This window comes from Stegostoma tigrinum, unplaced genomic scaffold (assembly GCF_030684315.1).
Source record: "Stegostoma tigrinum isolate sSteTig4 unplaced genomic scaffold, sSteTig4.hap1 scaffold_102, whole genome shotgun sequence".
Lineage (NCBI taxonomy): Eukaryota > Metazoa > Chordata > Chondrichthyes > Orectolobiformes > Stegostomatidae > Stegostoma > Stegostoma tigrinum.
In genome coordinates this window covers 779,318-802,851 of record NW_026728054.1, presented here as the reverse complement: position 1 = coordinate 802,851, position 23,534 = coordinate 779,318, and the positions used below count along the sequence as shown (strand labels likewise).

The 23,534-nt window shown below is 44.3% G+C and overlaps 1 protein-coding gene across 3 annotated transcripts in view; it reads right to left on the bottom strand.

The window, feature by feature from the left end:
• Positions 1-23,534, bottom strand: part of LOC132207571 (uncharacterized) — a 369,490-nt gene that overhangs the window by 101,516 nt on the left and 244,440 nt on the right. For all 3 annotated transcript variants that reach the window (XM_059643523.1, XM_059643522.1, XM_059643524.1), the window contains 2 exons: positions 21,243-21,452; positions 6,435-6,547 (listed from right to left, as the gene is read on the bottom strand). In XM_059643523.1, the coding sequence (XP_059499506.1) occupies positions 6,435-6,547; positions 21,243-21,371 (242 nt within the window). In that variant the 5' untranslated portion in view covers positions 21,372-21,452. The remainder of the gene's footprint in view (positions 1-6,434; positions 6,548-21,242; positions 21,453-23,534) is intronic.

Sequence of the window (23,534 nt, the reverse complement as noted above, 5' to 3'; positions counted from 1 at the left end):
TCCATCAGTCACTGCATCCCATTTCCATCAGTCACTGCATGCCATTTCCCACAGTGACTGCATCTCTTTTCCATCAGTCAACGCATCACATTTCACTCAGTCACTGCATCCCATTTCATTCAGTCACAGAATCCATTTCCCCACAGTCTCCGCATCAGATTTGACAGAGACACGGCGTCCCATTTCACTTAGCCACTGCAACCCGTTACCCTCAGTCACAGCATCCCGTTTCCACAGTCACTGCATCACCTTTCCCCAGGTCACTGCATCCCATCTCCATGGTCACTCGTACCCGTTTCATTCAATCACTGCCTCTCATTTCCATCACTCACTTCATCCCATTTCCAAAAGTCACTGCATCCTACTTCCCTCAGCAACTGCATCCCATTTCCCTCAGTCACTGCATCCCATTTCACTCATTCACAGCTTCCCATTTCACTCAGTCACAGCATGCCATTTCCCTCAGTCACTGAATCCCATTTAACTGAGACAGTGAAACTCATTGAACTGAGACGGTGCATCCCATTACCCTCAGTCACAGCATTCCATTCCCACAGTCACTTCATCTCCTTTCCCTCAGTCACTGCATCTCATTTCCCTCAGTCAATGCATCTCATTTCCCTCAGTCAATGCATCTCATTTCCCTCAGTCAATGCATCTCATTTCCCTCAGTCAATGCATCTCATTTCCCTCAGTCAATGCATCTCATTTCCCTCAGTCAATGCATCTCATTTCCCTCAGTCAATGCATCTCATTTCCCTCAGTCAATGCATCTCATTTCCCTCAGTCAATGCATCTCATTTCCCTCAGTCACTGCATCCCATTTCCCTCAGTCACTGCATCCCATTTCACTCAGTCACTGCATCCCATTTCACTCAGTGACTGCATCCCATTTCACTCAATCACTGCCTCCCATTTCCCTTAGTCACTGCATCCCATTTCACTCAGCCACTGCATCCCATTTCAATCAGCCACTGCTTCCCATATCACTCAGCCACTGCATCCCATTTCACTCAGTCAGCGCATCCCATTTCCCTCAGTCACTGCATCCCATTTCACACAGCCACTGCATCCCATTTCACTCAGTCACAGCATTCCATTTGACTCAGTCACTACATGCTATTTAACGGAGACAGTGAATCCTATTCAACTGAGACCCATCAGTTCCATCAGTCACTGCATCCCATTTCCATCAGTCACTGCATGCCATTTCCCACAGTGACTGCATCTCCTTTCCATCAGTCAACGCATCACATTTCACTCAGTCACTGCATCCCATTTCATTCAGTCACAGAATCCATTTCCCCACAGTCTCCGCATCAGATTTCACAGAGACACGGCGTCCCATTTCACTTAGCCACTGCAACCCGTTACCCTCAGTCACAGCATCCCGTTTCCACAGTCACTGCATCTCCTTTCCCCAGGTCACTGCATCCCATCTCCATGGTCACTCGTACCCGTTTCATTCAATCACTGCCTCTCATTTCCATCACTCACTTCATCCCATTTCCAAAAGTCACTGCATCCTACTTCCCTCAGCAACTGCATCCCATTTCCCTCAGTCACTGCATCCCATTTCACTCATTCACAGCTTCCCATTTCACTCAGTCACAGCATGCCATTTGCAACAGTGTCGGCATCTCCTTTCCATCAGTCAACGCATCACATTTCACTCAGTCACTGCATCCCATTTCATTCAGTCACTGCATCCATTTCCCCACAGTCTCCGCATCACATTTCACAGAGACACGGCGTCCCATTTCACTTCGCCACTGCAACCCGTTACCCTCAGTCACAGCATCCCGTTTCCACAGTCACTGCATCTCCTTTCCCCAAGTCACTGCATCCCATCTCCACGGTCACTTGCACCCATTTCATTCAATCACTGCCTCCCATTTCCATCACTCACTGCATCCCATTTCCCTCAGTCACTGCATCCCATTTCCCTCAGTCACTGCATCCCATTTCCCTCAGTCAGTGCATCCCATTTCACTCAGTCAGTGCATCCCATTTGCATCAGACACTGCATTCAATCTCCATCAGTCACTGCACCTCACTTCACTCATTCACAGCATCACATTTCACACAGTCACTGCATCCCATTTCCCACAGTCACTGCATCCCATTTCACACAGACACTGCATCCCATTTCACGCAGACACTGCATCACATTTCACGCAGTCACTGCATCACATTTCACGCAGTCACTGCATCACATTTCACGCAGTCACTGCATCACACTTCACGCAGTCACGGCATCACATTTCACGCAGTCACGGCAGCACATTTCACTCTGTCACTGCATCCTATTTCACGCAGTCACTGCATCCCATTTCACACAGTCACTGCGTCCCGTTTCTCATCTGACGCTTCATTCAAGTTCCGTCAGGTACTGCATCCCATTTCACTCAGCCACTGCATCCCATTTCACTCAGCCACTGCATCCCACATCACTCAGTCACTGCATCCCATTTCACTCAATCACTGCCTCCCATTTCCATCACTCACTGCATCCCATTTCCAAAAGTCACTGCATCCCATTTCCCTCAGTCACTGCATCCCATTTCCCTCAGTCACTGCATCCCATTTGCCTCAGTCAGCGCATCCCATTTCCCTCAGTCAGCGCATCCCATTTCCCTCAGTCACTGAATCCCATTTAACTGAGACAGTGAATCTCATTGAACTGAGACGGTGCTTCCCATTACCCTCAGTCACAGCATTCCATTTCCCACAGTCACTTCATCTCCTTTCCCTCAGTCACTGCATGTCATTTCCCTCAGTCAATGCATCTCATTTCCCTCAGTCAATGCATCTCATTTCCCTCAGTCAATGCATCTCATTTCCCTCAGTCACTGCATCCCATTTCACTCAGCCACTGCATCCCATTTCACTCAGCCACTGCATCCCATATCACTCAGTCACTGCATCCCATTTCCCTCAGTCAGCGCATCCCATTTCCCTCAGTCACTGCATCCCATTTCACTCAGCCACTGCATCCCATTTCACTCAGTCACTGCATCCCATTTCACTCAGTCACTGCATCACATTTCACTCAGTGACTGCATCCCATTTCACTCAATCACTGCCTCCCATTTTCCTCAGTCACTGCAACCCATTTCCCACAGTCACTGCGTCTCCTTTCCCTCAGTCACAGCATCCCATTTCACTCAGTCAGCGCATCCCATTTCCCTCAGTCACTGCATCCCATTTCAATCAGCCACTGCTTCCCATTTCACTCAGCCACTGCATTCCATTTCACTCAGTCACAGCATTCCATTTGACTCAGTCACTACATGCTATTTAACGGAGACAGTGAATCCTATTCAACTGAGACAGTGCATCCTATTTCACTCAGTCACTGCGTCCCATTACCCTCAGTCACTGCATCCCATTTCACTCAGGCACTCCCTCCCAAATTCAGTCAGTCACTACCTCCCATTTCCCTCAGTCATTGCATCCCATTTCACTCAGTCACAGCAGCCCCTTTCACTCAGTCACTGCATCGCTTTTCACTCAGTCACTGCATCCCATTTAACTGAGACAGTGAATCTCATTGAACTGAGACAGTGCATCCCATTTCCCTCAGTCACAGCATCTCCTTTAACTCAGTCACAAAATCCCCTTTCACTCATTCACAGCTTCCCATTTCACTCATTCACAGCTTCCCATTTCACTCAGTCACTGCATCCCATTTCCCTCAGTCACTGCATCCCATTTCCTTCAGTGACTGCATCCCATTTCCCTCAGTCACTGCATCCCATTTCTCTCAGCCAGTGCATCCCATTTCACTCAGTGACTGCATCACATGTCACTCACCCAGTGCATCCAATTTCCCGACATCAGTGCATCTCATTTCCCTCAGTCACTGCATCTCATTTCATTCAGTCACTGCATCCCATTTCCATCAGTCACGGCATCCCATTTCACTCATTCACAGCTTCCCATTTCACTCAGTCACTGCATGCCATTTCCCACAGTGACGGCATCTCCTTTCCATCAGTCAACGCATCCCATTTCATTCAGTCACTGCATCCATTTCCCCACAGTCTCCGCATCACATTTCACAGAGACACGGCGTCCCATTTCACTTAGCCGCCTCAACCCGTTACCCTCAGTCACAGCATCCCGTTTCCACAGTCAGTGCATCTCCTTTCCCCAAGTCACTGCATCCCATCTCCACGGTCACTTGCACCCATTTCATTCAATCACTGCCTCCCATTTCCATCACTCACTGCCTCCCATTTCCAAAAGTCACTGCATCACATTTCACTCAGTCACTGCATCACATTTCACTCAGTCACTGCATCTCCTTTCCATCAGTCACTGCATCTCACTTCACTCATTCACTGCATCCTATTTCACCCAGTCACTGCATCCCATTTCACACAGTCACTGCATCCCTTTTCTCATCTGATGCTGCATTCAAGTTCCATCAGGTACTGCATCCCATTTCCTCAGTCACTGCATCCCATTTCCCTCAGTGACTGCGTCCCATTTCACTCAGTCACTGCATCCCATTTCCCTCAGTCACTGTATCCCATTTCTCTCAGTCACTACATCCCATTTCCATCTGTCAGTGCATCCAATTTCACTCTCTCACTGCATTCAATTTCCATCTGTCACTGCATCCCATTACCCTCAGCCACTGCATCCCATTTATCTCAGTCACGGCATCCCATTTCACTCAGTCACTGCATCCCATTTACCTCAGTCACTGCATCCCATTTATCTCAGTCACTGCATCCCATTTATCTCAGTCACTGCATCCCACTTCACTGAGTCACTGAATCGCATTTGTTGTTCTCACTTGAATGCAATGATCATGAATCTCCTCCAATGGCTGGCCATGTATTTCCAATGCAAAATTTTACCAAGTTTTGATTTTCAATTTTGATTACATGTGTCTCCTCTAATCTATAAGTTGCTGCAATAAACTCAAATTTTATAAATCATAATTCAACCACCATTACCTACAGAGTTAATTTCATCAAACAGATCCAATTAGAATTGTCACATTCCCAAATCCTGATTCAAGTTTTTCTAATTATGGGCCACGTGGTTCAGAAAAAAGACACTTCGAGTCAGAGAGATGTACAGTAGGGAAACAGATCCTTTGGCCCAATTTGTCTATGTTGACCGGATATCCTAAATTAATTTAGTCCCATTTGCCAGCATTTGGCCCATATTCCTCTCAACCCATCCTATTCATATACCCATCCACATGCCTTTTAAACGTACAAGCCTCCACCGCTTCCTCTGGCAGCTCATTCCATACATGCACCACTATGAAAAAAATCCGGTCCATTTTAAATCTTCCCTCTCTCATTTTCAACCTATTCTCTCCAGTTTTGGATTCCAGCAACCCGGGGAAAAGATCTTGGCTGTTCGCTCTATCCACGTCCCTCGTAATTGTATAAACTTCTATATGGTCAGCCCTGAACTCCAAAGTTCCAAGTAATCGCTGCCTGTTCAAGCCCACGGTATACCTCCAACCTCCGATGCTGGTAACATCCTTGTAGATCTTCTCTGAACCCTTTCAAGTTTACAACATACAACAATACAGCGCAGAACAGGCCCTTCGGCCCTCAATGTTGCGCCGACATCCTTCCTCTCGCAAGGAGACCAAAAGCGATTGCAGTATTCCAAAAGCAGCCGAACCAACGTCCTACATGGCTGCTAAGTGATCTCCTAACTCCTATTCTAAATTCACTGACCGATAAAGGTGAGCACACCAAATGTCTCCTTCATATCCTTTCTACCGGTGGCTGTACTTTGATGGAACTACGAAACTGCACTCCAGTGTCTCTTTATTTAGCAACACTCCCAACAACCTTCAGTGTATACGTGCTGCCCTGATTTGCCTTTCCAAAATGTAGCACCTCACATTTGTCTAACTTCAACTCCATCTGCCACTCCTCAGTTTATTGGCCCTTGTCAATGTCCCATTGCATTCTGAGGTGACCTTCTTGGCTGGCTACTACACCTTCAATCATTGGGAAACTTACTAACCACACCTATTTTCATATCCAAATCATTGCATCACTTCAACTCCCCCTCCCACTCCGTGGACGACATGTCCATCCTGGGCCTCTTCCAGTGTCACAATCACACCACCCAGAAACTAGAGGAGCAGCACCTCATATTCCGCCTCGGGAGCTTCCAACTCAATGGCCTCAATATGGACTTTGCCACCCTCAAAATCTCCCCACCCGTCAGCCTCATCCCAAGACTAGTTCCTCCACTCATCCCCGCCTCCATGACCTGTCCGCCTTCTCTCCCACCTATCCACTCCTCCCACCTCACTGACCAACTCCCACCACTGCTTGGAATTATTCTTCTTTTCACACTTCATCAGCTCGATGTTATTTCTAAAATCTATTTTCCAATTTTGGAAAAAGTGAGATAAAGAGAAGTAAAAGAAATAACATTCTTACCACTCGTGAAATCTCTGAATATTCTTCTGTTGAAAGGCCGCCAAGGAACAATGCAATTCTTTTGTCACAAACGCTGTGAGGGAGACATCTTTTTCGGTTCCACTAACTCCACCCTAAGGAAGACAAACCCACGTAACATATCTAGTGACTTAAAGCATACTCTATTGTTGCCCAAGGTGGAGAGCTGGATGAACACAGCAGGCCAAGCAGCATCAGAGGAGCAAGAAAGCTGATGTTTCGGGACGAGACCCTACTTCAGAAAATTGGCGCTGGAGAATCTGAGATAACAAGGTGTAGAGCTGGATGATACTGCTTGACCTGCTGTGTTCATCCAGCTCTACACCTTCTTATCTCAGATTCTCCAGCATCTGCAGTTCCTACTGCCTCTATTGTTGCCCTTTCACTTTACTGAACTAATATGAGCCAGTAGTTTTGTTTAGGCCCATGTAATCTTACAGTTATTGGCCTGTACAAAATTCTGAATTAATTTTGATCGACTGACGGGAGGAGAGATTAATTTTATAGAAATTTTTGTTTTCTACCAATTTGCAGAGGGCATCGTGGGCGATTGAAGGACAGTGTTATTATCCTCCAGGTCTGCGGACTGCATCATTACCAACTTGCCCATTTGCATATACATACAGTATTCATGATGTACCAATGAAACATAATAAACCAATACTGTGTACTAAAAACAACGTTCACATATCAATGGAAAGTTAAATATTTATCATAGAGTTTGAAGGATTGAATTCAATGATACAAAGCAAAAACCAGTGAAGATGAGTGCAGTTGGTCAGCACTTTTGCCACTAAGTGGAGGTTGGCAGTTTGAGGCCACCCAAGAACAAGCAAGCTCTGTCTAACTCCAAGGGCAGCACGGTGGCTCAGTGGTTAGCACTGCTGACTCACAGCGCCAGGGACCCAGGTTCGATCCCACCGTTGCGTGATTTTCTGTGCAGAGTTTGTACATTCTGCCCATGCCTGCATGGGTTCCTGCTGGGTGCTCTGGTTTCCTCCCACTGTCCAAAGATGTGCAGGCTAGTTGTATGGGCCATGCCAAACTTGCCCATTGTGTTTCGGGATGTGTAGATTAGGTGTGTCAGTCATGGGAAATGTAGGGTTACTGAGGAAAGGGTCGGGGAATGAGTCAGGGTGAGATGCTCTTTGGAGGGTGGCTGTGGACTTGTTGGGTCAAAAGGGGCTTGTTTCCACACTGTAGGGGTTCTATGATATGGAAGTATCTTTTGAAGTGGGCATTCATGGGTATGCTGTAACAGAGACCTTGTAATACTACACAACAAATATTTGGAACTAGACTGTCAATTCAGACATAGCATCAAAAAAGGTCATGGAAGTTGTCACCGATATAAAGCAGGATTGATGAAAATCCAGCAGGAAATGGTGTCAAAAGGCACAGTATCTTTTATTCACCTCCAGTTATTTTGTCCAAGGCACTGGATGCTGGCAGGATTGAAACATTTAAGAAATGCTTCACAAATCACATATAAGGACCTGCACATCTTTGAACAATGGGAGGAAACTGCAGCACCTGGCAGAAGCCCCTCGCAGACGCGGGGAGGACATGTCAATTCCACACAGATCGTTACCCAAGACTGGAATCTCAATTGGCTCCCCAGTGCATGAGCAGCTCTAACCACTGAGCAACTACCTTGCCCAGAAGGGGTTTGAAAAGCGCATACATTATTTCCATTAATAGTTGGGGTAAGACAGATCCAATCCTCTATGTCCAATCAAAATAAGATATCGTAGATATCATGACAACAATCATAAATGATTTTGAATAAGTAAATCAAAAAAATAGAAATTGTTTCCAAGCCTAAATACTAGATATGGTGCAGTTAAGATGAATAGCGCAACAACAAAAAGGCCATATTTTATGTGACCATCGGTAACACTTGAAAACTTGCAACAATATAGTCACCAGTAGTGCTCTGAAGTGGCTTGATGGTGCACTCCTTCATACACTGGAATGAAACTCCAAAGATCACAAATTCTCCTTCAATACCGTGTTATAACAGTGACTGCATCAACCTGTGTTTATGGGCCTGACTGGAAGCCCACACAACACGCACAAACAAAAATATAATCTAAGGTGATAGGAGAAATAAATGTATGTATGCAACGTCTTTGAAAAGCAATCATTTCTAGCAGATGCAAGCCCATAAGGAATCTCGTTTCGCAGATTATATTCATTTGCACTGCAGTTCACGCCAGTCAGAATCAGTTTTCCTTTCATGACAGGTAACTAAAATGTCCAAAACAATGAACTTTGTTTGATCAGAAGATTTTAAGTAAGGACTATGTCTTGTGTGAGCTGACGGCATTAGGGGATGGAGAAGGTACACTCACTGCTGGCATCTTGACACCATTGAATGAGCAAGCGTGGACGCAAAGGTTGTAACAGGTAACAATTGTACAGGCAATATCTTTTGAGCTCCTTCCGAGCAGGCCTGTAATACTCTAAAGCTGTGCTAGACCCTCACTTACTCCACCTTACATACGCTGCCTTTTTCTTTTCGACAAGAAGCACCTCTGCACCCGTCATCCAAGGCTCCTTAATCTTACCCCTTCTTACCTGTCTCAGAGGAACAAATTCATACATCACTCGCAACAACTGCTCCTTGAACAGCTCCACATGTCTGCTGTGCCCTTTCTGTGGAACAATTGCTCCCAATCTCTACTTCCCAACTCCTGTCTGATAGCATCATAGTTTCCTTTTCCCCAGTTAAATATCTTCCCCTGGTAACTGCTCCTTTCCCTTTCCATGGCTATGGTAAATGGGAGGCTGTTGTAGTCACTGTCGCCAAAGTGCTCTCCCACCACGACATCTAACACCTGTCCTGGCTCATCGCCGAGCACCAAATCCAAAATGGCCTCCCTCCTCGGCCTGTCCACAAACTGAGTAAGGAAACCCTCCTGAACACACCTGACAAAAACGGCACCATCCAAACCATCTGCACTCAGGAGGTTTCAATCTATATTGGAAAAGTTGAAGTCACCCTGAACAACAACCCTGCTACGTGTGCACTTTTCAACTATCTGCCGGCCAATGAGTTCTTTGATCTCTCAACTGCTATTTGGGGGCCGTAGAAAACCCCCAGTGAGGTGACTGCTGCCTTGCTGTTCCGAACTTCCACCCACACTGACTCAGTCGACAAACCTTCCTTGGCAACCTCAGCCCATACCACCGCAGTAGACGAGTCCTCAAAGGTTCTTTCAGCCGCCGTTATAGTGTCCTTGACCAACAAAGCCACACCTCCATCTTTTACCACCTTCCCAGACCTTAATCAAAGATCTAAACCCTGGAACCTGCAACATCCATTCCTGACTCTGCTCTATCCATGTCTCCGAAATGGCCACAACATCCAAGTCCCAGGTACCTATCCAAGCTGCAACCTCACCTAACTTATTCCGGATACTCCCGGCATTAAAGTCGTCACACTTCAATCCAGCTTGCTGTCTGCCAGCACACTCCTGTGACAGTGAGGTCCTGACCATGTCCTCCCTACGCTCATCCTCCTGTGTACTAGGACTACACCTCAGTTTCCCATCCCCCTTCTGAGCGAGTTTAAATCCAACCGAATGGCACTAGCCAATTTCCCACCCAGGATATTCGTGCCCCTCTGGTTCAAGTGGAGACCGTCCTGTTTGTACAGGTCCCACCTTCCCCAGAATGAGCCCCAATTGTCCATGTACCTGAAGCCCTCCCACCTGCACCATCCCTGCAGCCACGTCTTCAGCTGAAATCTCTCCCTGTTCTTTGCCTCGCTATCACGTGGTACGGGTGACAAACAGAGATGACCACGCTCTTTGTTCCAGCTCTCAGCTTCCACCCTAGCTCCCTCAAATCCTGCCTGGCATCCCTATCCCTCTTTCTACCTACGTCGCTGGTGCCTACGTGGACCACGACTTGGGGCTGGTCACCCTCTCCCCTCAGGACCCTAAACACACTATCCGAGACATCACGGACCCTGGCTCCTGGTCGGCAACACACCAATCGTCAGTCTCTTTCGTTCCCGGCAAATCTTCTATCAGTCCCTCTAACTATTGAGTCCCCAATGACTATCACTCTCTTCCTATCCCCGCTTCCCTTCTGTGCAAGAGGGACAGACTCTGTGCCAGAGACCTGCACCCTACTGCATGCCCCTGCTAAGTCGTCCCCCGGAACAGTATCCAAAACGGTATACTTGTTTTTCAGGGGAGCGACCGCAGGGGATTTCAGGGGAACGACCACAGGGGAAGGTTGGTCGAGCTACACCGGCTAAACGTACATTTTTGGCTGAAGAAACATGTGTTTCAATGTGAGCTGATGGAAGAAGCCATGGAGTCAAAGCTAAACATTTCGACAGTAAGACAACCATTCTTAAAAGCAGCAGACAGCATGAAAAAGAAATCAGCGGCTTTAATATCCGGTTAAAATTTGTGGAATATCAGATGGAATTTTCTTATTGACTCCATTGTGCAATCATATCGATCTAAAAATGTTAACTGCATTAATTAATACTAACCAGAAACGGACTTTGTAGTAAATGGTTTGACTATTTTCTGTATCTGGAACATCCCTTTTCCTTCTCCAACGAAGATCGTACCAACCTATGGTGCCAAACTCTGAGTCAAACGGACGGGACTCGTAATCTTTAAGTTCCTCATCAAAACAGACTAATTGTATGGTTCTGTGCAATAAAAGAGAAAGAATAAACATGTTTCCCACAATTTTGCTGATGTTTACGAACAGAATGCACAAATTCAACAAGTTTGAGCTGGCATGTCTGCTTCCTCCAGCCTGTTTAAACTGTTCCATTCAATGTGAAATTTGTCATAAGTTTTAGCACACAGGTCTACTTGATCTGTGCCACCACCTTCTATTAGTCATACATGCTTTCCCCACCTTCCTGTAATACATTCCTTGAAGTGTTCAATGAGATTTTGATTTTAAATCTTATCGTCATATTCTTTTGATTCTCAAGCATCAATGAATCTGATGTCGCCGCCATTCCATGCAGTGCATAGCACGTCAAACAGGAGTCTTACTCTTGCCATGAGCACTGAGGGAGTACGGGATCATAACTGTCTCATAGTTCAGAACGAAATTCTACATATAGGGCTATGTAGAGTCATGCAGTTAATTTTATTTGACATGCTATTTCTTTTCTTCACAAATATGCTGGATTTAAAGTGATCTTCACCCTCATTTAAAATGAATCCAATATCCAACCATGTATAAAACAAGCATATCCAAATTTTAATTGGAGTTTAGTGTTTCACAAATATATTACTTTCTTAAAAATTATATTTGAGTCAACATTATCATTTCATTCCCTGACAGCGGGTGAATTTACTTTTAAACTCCAATTTTCCTTCGGTATTAACGGAGAGGTGAGCCTTTTTGCAAGCACCGAAAGGCTGCACCAGTTTATGCTAAAACTTACGGAACTGTAAGTTTCACAAATATGTTCCTATTAAACACTAATTCCTATTGAAGCAGTATGAAGCTAAATTCATTCAACTGGACAGCAAAAATGGTCAAGATTTTAAAAGCAAGCAACTATTTTGAAGTCACTCTTCGAACTAAATTCCATCTTGGTGTGTGAGAGTCCATAGGTTCCTCACTCTCAAAGAGCCATTCAAACTGTCATGCAATAACTGAAACACACAGACAAAAAACATGAATGTTAACAGTCACTAAGATTTTGAGAGTGATTTGGAATTCATATTCAATACCCGCTGGGGGAAATCTGTTCCAATCTGGATAGTACTCACTTATCACCATCCCACCTACCTTCCCCAGCACCTCCTCCCCCTCCACACTGTTTGTTTCTGAGCTCCCTTCCACCCTCCATTTCTGAGGAAGGGTCCTGACCCAAAACCTCACCTTTCTTGAGCCTCTGATGCTGCCTGCCCTGCTGTGTTCCTCCAGCTCCACAATGTGTTATCTCAGACACCAACATTGGCAGTTCTTACTATCTGGATAACTCATTCTCACCTTGTAACAAGTGATTTATACTCATTATCTTTTCAGATTACGCATGTACATGTACATACTTAAATATACATATTGCACTTTTATGCCTGAACCACTAACCTAGAGGATATTTTAAAATAGTCTCTTCATATCTGCATGAAAGAGAAATCATCAAGGTCATAACTTTCATTTTAGGAATAACTCGAACATTCAAAGTACTCACAGTCAGTGTCCCATTTACTTGACCAGTCAACTTGATGTGAATCTTTCTTCCAAGCGGAAGCTATAACAACAATTATATTTGAGAATCAAACTCTTCATTGCATCACCAATATTTCCTTGTCTGTTTGAAACATAAGATAATGAAATAATCATGGACAGATTGGCCAACAGTGTCACTTAATGCGTGTTACAACCATTGAAGTGATCTTTAAAAAGCTGTTGTCACACAACACACCACTTTTTGAGATGCAGTGATGAACATACTTCCTGAGACGTAAATAATATATGCCGAATTAATTCCAAAGAATACATTTACAATTAAAAAGAAGCGAAAAATCTCTTTACATTGTGATGCTTGTCAGATTGCTATTCGTCAATGGAAATCGTTCAGAACAGTTATTTATTCCCAGATGAAAAGGAAGTGTATACATTTCATTTTCAAATCTTATCCAAGAGAGAAAAAAAAACGCCTTCATGAATGCATTGTCAAACAAGAAGACTCAGAAAAAAAGTCATTTGGCCCATTGAATTTCCTCCATCATTCGCTGAGATCATGGTTGATCTCATGACATTTATCACGACACAACATTTCCACCAAACCCACCTTACAGCTAATACATTCCGATCCAAGTCACATCCTGGTAAATCTCTGTTTCTGTGCCATGCCTTGTCTTTCTAAATATTTTTTCAGTCATCTACAAATTTAGCCACAGCACATGCACCTCTTTCCTCCAAGTCATAAATAAACAAGCACAAGAGCTGTGGTTCCTTCAGCGCGACCTCATTTCTTACTGACAAGCCAACCCTGGCATCTCTGTCCATTTGTATCGGAGATAATGGGAACTGCAGATGCTTCAGAATCAAAGATAACAAAGTGTGGAGCTGGATGAACACAGCAGGACGAACACACAGAAGTAGAAGGGTCTCGGCACAAAACGTCAGCTTTTACGCTCCTGAGATGCTTCTTGGCCTGTTGTGCTCATCCAGCTCCACGCTTTGTTATCTCTGTCCATTTGCCTGTTCTTTCTATCGGACATGAATCATTGGATATTTCGTTCCCAACACTTATCCCCTAACAACCACCTCTCTGTGATACCCAGAGTGATGTATCTGTCAATTTCAATCTGCTCCACAAACTCATTCACTTTGTTTCATACACTCCCTGCAATTCAATACAAGATCTTCAGTCTGGCATTTACAGCCACCCTTCTTATCTGCTGCAGCTGAAGTGAGATTCCTGACCATTTCGATACTTTTTGTCCTATTACTTGCTCTGGAAACTTTGCTGAGCACTTACCAGCTTCTAACTCTTTCCACAATTTTCCATGCAACTGAGCTCACCCGCTCCACACTTTTTATTTTAACGCCCTACCCCAAGACCGAGCTCTGTATTTTGCCAGGATACTTGTCCCAAAATGATTCTCGTCGAGCCTACAACAACAGAACGACTCCCTCCTTCCCCATACCGATGCCAATGTCCCATGAATTCAAACACATTTCTGCCATGCCACCATTTGAACAATGCATTTGCATCGATAATTATGCTCACACCGTGCCAAATTGCTCAGATAATAATCCAGAGATTATTACCATTCTGGTTCTGCTTTCTCATTCAGCACCTCAGTGCTCATAATCCCTCAGCAGAACCTCTTTCCTCTTTCTTCCATATCAATGGTACCTGTGTGGACCACAAAAGCTAGATTTCTACTCCTCCCACTTCAAGTTCCTTTGTAGCCGAGATGGAATATCCTGAACCTGGGCACCAGGCAGGCAACTCTACTTTCGAGACTCTCGATCCTAGTCACAACGAACAGTGTTCATTCCCCAAACTACACTACCTCTGATTATAACTACATTTCACTTTTTATCCCCTCCTGAATGTCCCCCCTGTACCACAGTGCGACAGTCAGTTTACTCATCTTCCCTATACCCTGCAGTCTCATCCACACAGGAAGAAAGAATCTCAAACCTGTTAGATAAGATCAAAGGCCAAGGTTCCTTCTGCACTACATCCTGGATCCTTCCACCTGCCCTGTTCTTTGTCACAGTCTCGCGTCTCTGGCCACTGACCGAGTTTCAGCCAGTTAATCTAAGGTGTGTGACTGCCTCCTGAAGCACAGCATTCCCTGGTAACTCTGCCCCACATGATTTGTTGATTGGTCGAAACTGAGATTCCAGTTCATCAACCCTGAGCTGGAGTATGGGGTCTGACCACTCCCCCGTCATGTAGGAATAAATCATCATCTGGCCTGGCATCTCCATTTCAATTACTTGGATCTTAATTTGATTTGAAAACATTCTGGTCTTTTAGTTTGTAGCCTGTAAATATTTCTCCGATTTACTTTCAATCTGAAAGCTACCGATAATAGATTCTTAAACCAGTAGCGATCACCAACCAATGAACCTGGTTCACCCTCTAGGTCCCTGATTCTGGCTTCAATTCACCCTGTCTCAACAAAAACTGCTTACGAACTATCAGGCAAAAAAAAGCAAGCAAATGGCACCTCTTACCCTCTGCGCTGACTTGCCACATTGCCACCAAGTTCCCCAAAATATATATTCATTTGGTGCATTTCACTCGAGATGTGATCTCTCCTTCCAGAACATGCAAAGCATACTGAACCATCGCAATATACTACCTTCAAAACCTCAGCTCTCAGCTTATTACTTTTGAGTACATTCTCAAATGCTTTCTCCAAGTCCAAACACAACACATTTACTGGTTTTCCTCTATTAATTCTCCTTCCAAAACTTCCTCCAAAAACCAAAACAAATTAGCCAGACATAATTTCTCTTTCAGCAGGCTGTGGTGATTCTGTTTGATTAGATTCTGATTTTCCAAATGTCCTGCTATTATTTTCTTCACAGTTGATCACCACATATTTCCAACAATAGATGTTAGGCTGGTTCGGTTGTAGTTACCTTCTTTTTGCCTCTCTCCTTTTTAAATAGGAATGTCACATCAGCATTTTTCCAGCCCTCAGATGCTACTCTCGAATCTAAAACTTTTTGGGAAATTACAAGCAATGCATACACCGACTCTGAAGCTCATTGTTCAGAATCTTAGAAAGTAGACCATCACGGCAAAGAGTCTAATCTGCTTTTACTCCATTAGATTGTCTACTACAACTTCTCTCATGGTAGTGATGGTGTGGTAGTGATGTGTTTCATTCCTCCCTGTATTCTTTAGTAATAAGGGGATCCTTGAAGTATCTTCCGCTGTAAAGACTACCCTTTTCTCATTGTTGTTGTTCCTTGATTTAAAAATTAACCTGGCCATCTCAGCCGAGCATATAATTAATGGCATTACCTCTAAAACCTTCTCTGCCAAAGTGTTCAATAGATTGCTACAACCTGAAAGAAGTAATTCTTCCCCTAAATTAATAGGCAACCAATTTGAAAATGTGGCCTCTGGTCGTAAAATCTTTCACAATGGGAGTAATCTCTACGGATATACACTATCAAGCCTCTTAAGCATCTTAAATGTTGAAAAAATAAGATTTGTTTCAATCTTATAAACTCCAATGAATGTCGTCCCAGCCCGCCCAACTTTCCTAAGCATGGCAATCCCCTACGCCATTTCCAAAATCAACCCAGTCAACATGAGGTGTACGGCCTCCGCAGCATTCACTCTGTGGCCGTACATGACTTATAAGTTACCATCTTGCTGCTACGACTCTACTTCTATGTACGATGCAGTCCTCTGTCCATCCTAACATACTACGCTTGAACACGTGGGCTCTTTTCTTTTGAGACACCTTATGAGCTGTACCTTATCAAATGCTTTGTTGAAATCTCAATGTACGACATCAACTGGTGGTCCTTCGTCAGTAATGTTTGTTTCCTTCTCAAAGCACTGTAGCAAGTTTGTCAAGTATTATTTCCCCTTTCTGAAAGGATGTTAACTCTGTAGGATGTTATAGCACACTCAGTACCCTGTTATTTCATCTTTCATTGCCGGCATGAACATCTTCCCAGGTTGACCTAAATTGGCAATACTTGCTCACTATTTTATTGAAGTATCTTTGTAATAAAGGTGTTATGTTCACAATCTTTCAATCCTCTGAGAATTTTCCACAATCGAAGGATTCTTGGAAGATTATCATCAGTGCCTCCATTGTATCTGTAGCTGCATTGTTCAACATGAGAGGATACAACTCATCATACCCCTTGGATATTTTCTCTACTGATTGGAGTCATGTTTGGAATTCTGTGCAGTGACATTCACTTTTAACAGTTTGCTAAATACTACCAGGAACAGAAATTGTGATCCAGCTGCAACTAAGCTAAAGCTTTCAGCACAGAAGAAAGTCTTTGAATTCATTTTGACCCAAATAACTCCTGAAAAGGGCAATACAATTTGCCTCAGTCCATAAATGTTCTTTCTCCAACATCCTGAGATGCATTATCTGTATTTCTTCAAATTTACCACAGAATCTGTTTCAATCACCCTTTCAGCAAAACGCATGACAACAATTCGGCATTCTTAGTCCCCCTGTAGCCTCCGTTGCACATGTGCATTGTTAGCTGATTATTTGTTTGTGTGCCTGCTTTTTTGCTCAAATGGATCAAGTTAAGTTCGTGCTCTTTTGTCATCAGAACTCTTGCCTCCTCACTCTCATCTTCCTTGTTTTATCCCTTTGCTGGAATATTTACTTTGTCGACATATCTGAAATATGTTGTCGAATGGATTGGGTTTTGTGCCATTGCATTCCCCATAGCCCATCTACCCATCCTGTTGCTTGTTCTAACAGTTATTATCTTGCAGAGTGGAAAATGCAGTTTGAAAGCAATGGAACATTATTGATGAAGAAGTTGATGCATAAATTGCTGCGATCTTCCAAACTACAAACTCACCTTCGATTCTTTCTCGGTCAGAGCATTATGCCAGCGCACATGAATCGTGTTCTCAATGGGACTTCCAAAACCATGGAATTGAATTTGCATGTTGATTTCTTCTTCCCTCTTCAGAAATGCAATGTCGTATCATGATGAAGCTTCCAAGGCAATGATTGTGTCCTTCAATGAAGGGAAAAGTGACTTTTAGATTCATGGAAATATTTCAGTACTTCCACATACATGAAATGCAAACATTCTCCCTGCATGCTGACCCAACTCCGCAAGGCTAGGGCATGACCCAGTCTCATTTTAGTGAATCGTTTTGATTTTACATGCCACGGGATAATCATTGCAGTGTAACAGAAATGTTGATCATGGAAATTTATCAGTGTTTTAATAAATAATGGCAAATTTTCAACATCTTGCAAGTGTATGAAGGCTCAATCTCATGACACCTTGCCTGCTGCACAAAGACATTCTTACACTGCTTTCAATGTTAGGGCTCAAACAAAACACAATCATTACACAAATGCATCAACACGCTACTTTCAATAGGATCTGGCGCAGGCTTGGAGGGCCGAAGCGCCTGTTCCTGTGCTGTAATTTTCTTTGTTCTTTGACCAGATAAAAAGGAATAGGGAGGTGTATAACAGTCATCAAGGGAACAAGAGCCCCTGTGGACGCACTAACGTCAACCAGGCCAACATCCCCAGCACTGAGGCACTGACCATCCTCGATCAGCTACAATGGGCTGGACACTTCATCTGTATGACTGACACGAGACTCTCCGCATGTTCTCATCCCAGCTTCAAAAAAGCAGGCGAGACCCAGATGTGCAGAGGAAGCACTCGGTGATAAACTCAAGTCCTCAATGGTGAAGTGCGACATTCCTGCAGACACCTGGGAATCGCCGGCCTAAGACGGCCTAAAGCCTGAAGAGCACCTGGGAAGGCATCAAACACTTTGCGGCTTGCCTTTGGAAGCAGCGGAAGCCATGCAGCCACACCAACACCTCCCTCACCCCTTCCCACAACTGCCTTCTGCCCCGAGCGCAACAGAGCCGACGGTAGCTGCATCGGTCTGTGCAGCCGGCGATCAATTCAGCCTGAGAGTGGGAGAGTGTCATCCATATCTGCGAGAAACCACCATGATGATGATGATGTATAGTGTGCAGGGGCATCTCGTCACAGCAAATCAGAGAACAAATACAGGGCAACAGAACACTGGTGACCAAGATTAGGATGAGGGAGAATCTCAAAATCTTCTACAAGTGTCTCAGAGGGAAAGAGAAAACCCAGGGAAAACCAGGTCTCATTAGGGATGAAGAGGCAAATGAACGGTTTGAACTGGAGGGCAATGTCAGGTGTTAAACGAGAATTTCACATCAGCTTTTACATGTGAGAAGGAGCACACAATTCTCGGACAGAATTAACAGAGACTGGGGAGATGTTAGGTGTTTTGGTGAATTTAAAATTGGACAAATCCCAGGTTTGGATGAGGTGTATGCCACGATGCCCAGGGAGATGAGAGAAAAAATTCCACTCGCCCTCATACAGAGCTTTCAAAAGTACCAAAGGACTGGAGAACAGGTAACATAGTTCCACTTATCAAAATGCGTGACAAACATAAAGCAGAGTATTACAGACCGGTGAGTATCACATCAGTAGAAAGGAAAATATTGGAGAAAATTCTGAACGGCAGACGTAATTTCCATTTCAAGAAGTGGGGTCTGATCAGCGACCGTCAGCATAGCTTTGTCAGAGGGAGGTCACGCCTCACAAACTTAGATGATTCTTTCAAAGAGGTGACAGAGTGTGCAGATGGGAGTTGATGTAGTGAAAATAGATTTCAGCAAAGACTTGGACAGGGTCCCAAATGGGAGCGTGGCAAAGAAGGTAAAGCTCGGGGGGTCCAGGAAAATACAGCAAGTTGAATCCAAAGTCACAGATTGGTCAAATGGGCAGGTCAACGGTAGATGGAATGTTAACCCTGATCAATAAGGCAATTTGGACAAACTAACAAGGCAAGGAATCATTCAAAGAAATGCCAGGACACTAGGAAGATCAGAGGAATGGTGTGATCTTGGGGTGCTTGTCCACAGATTCCTGAACATGGAATGGCAGCTTAAAGGGACAGTTCAGAAAGCATATGGCTCAAGAGCTGTACAGGACTTTTGTTAGGCCCCAGCTGAAGTGCTCAGTGCAGTTCTGGTCTCTCCATTATAGAAAGGAGGAGTTTGCATTTGAGCATGTGTGGAGGACATTCATCAGCATGTTCTGAGGGGGTGAAGCATTTTAACTCTTTGGAGAGTCTGGATAAGTTTGCGTTAGCAATAACTGGCAATGCTGGAGTCTGAGATCACACAGTGTGGAGCTGGAGGAACACTGCAGGCCGGGCAGCATCACTGTTGCCGATCTCTGATTAAAGGTCTAGGCCTGAAACATCAGCTTTTGTGCTCCCGAGATGCTGCTTGGCCTGCTGTGTCCAGCCAGCTCCACACTTTGTTCTCTTGGATTCTCCAGCATCTGCAGTTCCCATTGTCTCTAGCATCACTGTTTTATCTGGATAAGGTTGGATTGTTTTCTTTCGAGTAGAGAAGGTTGAAGGAGGTCCTGAAAAAATTGTTTAGATTAATATGGGTAGGGGCGAGGTAAAAAGAAGGTCCATAATGGGGTCGGTCGGGGGGCAGTGGTGGTAGAAGAAGAGATACATACATTTAAGCTAAAAGCTCAGAAGGAATTTCAGGAAAGAAAAGACACCCAGAAGGTGCTGGGGGTTTGGAATTCATTGTCTGGGACTTCAGTTGAGGTGGATAATCTTTTCACGTTAAAGAAAAAGGGTTGGTACAGCACGTAAAATGAAATAACATTCAAGGCAATAGGCCTATTGCTAGAACATGAGCCGAATGTGAACTTAGTGTGGCTTCAGTGGTTACAGACACAATGGAATGAAGTGCTTGTTCAATTCTGTACAATTCTCTGATTCTGGAGCAGGGGACAGTGAGTGGACAGCACGGGACAGTTCACCTATCTTCTCCTTTCTCCATCTTCTGTCTGCCTCCCCACTTCTCCCTATTTTTTACAGAATACCCTTCTCCTCCCCGGGTTTTGAAGAACGGTCTCGATCTGAAACGTCAGCTTTCTTGCTTCTCTGATGCTGCTCGGCCCGCTGTGTTCATCCAGTTCGACACCTTGCTCTCTCAGATTCTCCAGCATTGGCAAGTTCCTACTATCTCTTGAGGAAACTTACTTGTTTTTGCACCCAACCTGTGGTGAGAATGTGGAACGCACTGACTGTGTGGGTGGTAGAGGCAGAAAGCATGATAACATTTAACAAGTCTTTGATTGGGCATTTGCGATGCCAAGGCATACAAGGCTCTGGGTCGAGTGCTGGGAAATGTGATGAGAATAGTTCGGGACTTGCATCTTGTGAGGGCACATACAATTTGCTGAAGGGTCTGTTCCATTGCCACAGCACTCTATTATGCTGTCCCTCAATGATCCTATGACAAGTAAGTGAAGGTTTCCAGAAACAGATCGTTTTCAAGGACAATGCCAAGAGGAAAAGTGATGCACAGGCAAAGTGCATGTAAGAATTTAACCAAGGATTAACACCATTGAAGAACTGGTATTTGTGCCAATGCACCAAACCTGCAGATGAAAATGCAGTGTCCAGTTTGATTGCAAACTGCAACAACCACCAGTTAGTAACATGATCAATGGAAATATCTGAATGCCTGCTGTTGTGATCTCAAGCATTTACCTGCGTCGAGTGAAATCCACCACCATAGTTCTGTTGCATCGTTGGCCACCTCGCAATCGGTGTTGCATAGTCAATATCATTCCTTGACAATGCTTGAAGCAAGGCATAAGCAGTGGTTTCCACAGTCATCGCAGAAGCCTATGCTGCTTCAAGTGGATACGGATTCTCGTCCTCCAACAATGGAGGCTTTCCAGGAACCAACATCAGAATCTGTCATTTGAGAAAGGGATTAGCTGAGAATAAAGTTTACATCATATAGATTTTTGTTTGCATTTCACCAACATAACAATGGTTTTCTGGTCAAGATCCACCATTGTCTCACCACTGATGTCTATAACATGCTCCATACTTCCCGCTCAGTGATGGGTCCTTTTGTTTGGGAAAAATAGGCACCTTCGAATGCAAATGAATCAAGATGAGCTTTAGTTTCTCATCAGGCTACATGGCAGTTATTACAAGATGTTACGAACAAAAGGTGAAGAGGCAGATCAAACCATTCAGAGCATCAGTCTGGATGATCTTCTTGCCCTCATCCTGAGGAGGAACCACAGATCTTAACTTACACGCAATTCAAGTTATTTCACGCAATGACAAGACTGAATGTTCTGGATACTGCAAATGCCATGGCACCTGGCAGCATCCCACAAACTGTATTGGAACAATGTGCCCCAAGGTCAGCACACCAACAGTAAATGTTTTCCAGTACATTTTTAAACACTTGCGACACTCACATTTCAGAGAAAGATGACCTATCATGTAATAGTCAGACAAATTGTGCTGACCAATTATGGCCTCAATGTATTCTCAATCATCAGCAAAGTAATGCAACATCTGGATGACAGTGCTGTCAAACAGCTGCACACTAAGGTTCAGTTTCCTTTTTGTCAGGCTCACACTTCTCATAACCTCATTCAGGATTTACCACAAATACGATCAGAGATCCTGAGCTTGAAAAGGAAGGAAACTGCAATCTGTCATTTCCACCAAGCCAACTTCTGATTGAATGTGGTGTGAAGCAGAGGAATAGAAAATTGAGTCAGTGGCATTCACTGGATACCTGCACTGGCTGAAGTCATGTCTTCATTTGAACCAAAGTGGAGACATGAATGTTCATTGAATATTGTCCAGGTGTCCAGCAGAATTCATGACTTTTCCAACAGTGAAATCAACGATGAGAAAATACAGTGAGACTTGCACAACGATCAGGCTTGGCCTGATAAACGATAAGTAACATTTGCACCACACAAGTGCTAAGCAGCAATCAGCTCCAACAAGAGAGAATATGACCACATCACAAAATTCCATGTCCTTCCCTGAACATCATCCTTACATTTTTGTTTTAAATGTACAAGTGCTATCCAAGCCATGCAAGGCTATGCGCCAGGTGTTGGAAATGAGGTTAGAAAAATTCACTGCTTCTCTTTGACTGTCACAGAATCCGTGAGCTTAAGAATTTAATTAAGTCTATCCAAGAGAGTTTCTTGACACAGTATATGGATAGAAGATGGGCCATGCTGGACTTTGTCCTGGTCAGGTAACTGGTGAGAAGTGTGGGAAAGCATTTTGGAAATAGTGATCACAACTCCTTCAATTTTAAGATTGCTATGAAGAAGGATAAGTCAGGACCTTGGGGGAGAGTAAATTATATCAATTTTAGGTAGGAGCTGGGGAGTGTTAATTGGGGGGAGCTGTCACATTTGCCATATGGGAATTGTTTAAAGGCCTGCTTATGAGTTTAGGATCAGGAAGGAGGAAGGACAACGATGGCGAGGTAAAGACCCTTGGATAATTGGGGAGGTTGTGAAGTGAGTCAAAAGGGACAAAAACAGAAATATGTCAGGTTTAGGAAACTAAAATCGAACAGGGCCGACATTAGAAAAAGCAGAAAAAGAAAGGGCGATGAAATGACCTTGGCAAGGAGGGTTGAAGGAAATCCCAAGGCATTCTGTGCATACATCAAAAACAAGGGGATAAATAGTGAGAAAGTAGGATCATTCAGGATAAAGGAGGGAACTTGTGTACGGAAGCAGAGGATATGGGCAAGATCCGAAATGAGTACTGTGCATCACTATTCACTCAGGCGAAGGGTGTGGAGGATAGTGGGATTTGTGTGGAGCATGCTCATATGATAACAGCATTTTGAGATCAAGAAAGAGCATTAAGGTGGATAAGTCCTCAGGACCCAATGGTATCTACTCAAGGATTTTGAACGAGGTGAGAGAGGAGATTGTCGGGGCATTCAGCAATATCTTTGTATCCTTGGTAACCACTGGAGATGTACTGAGGACGAGC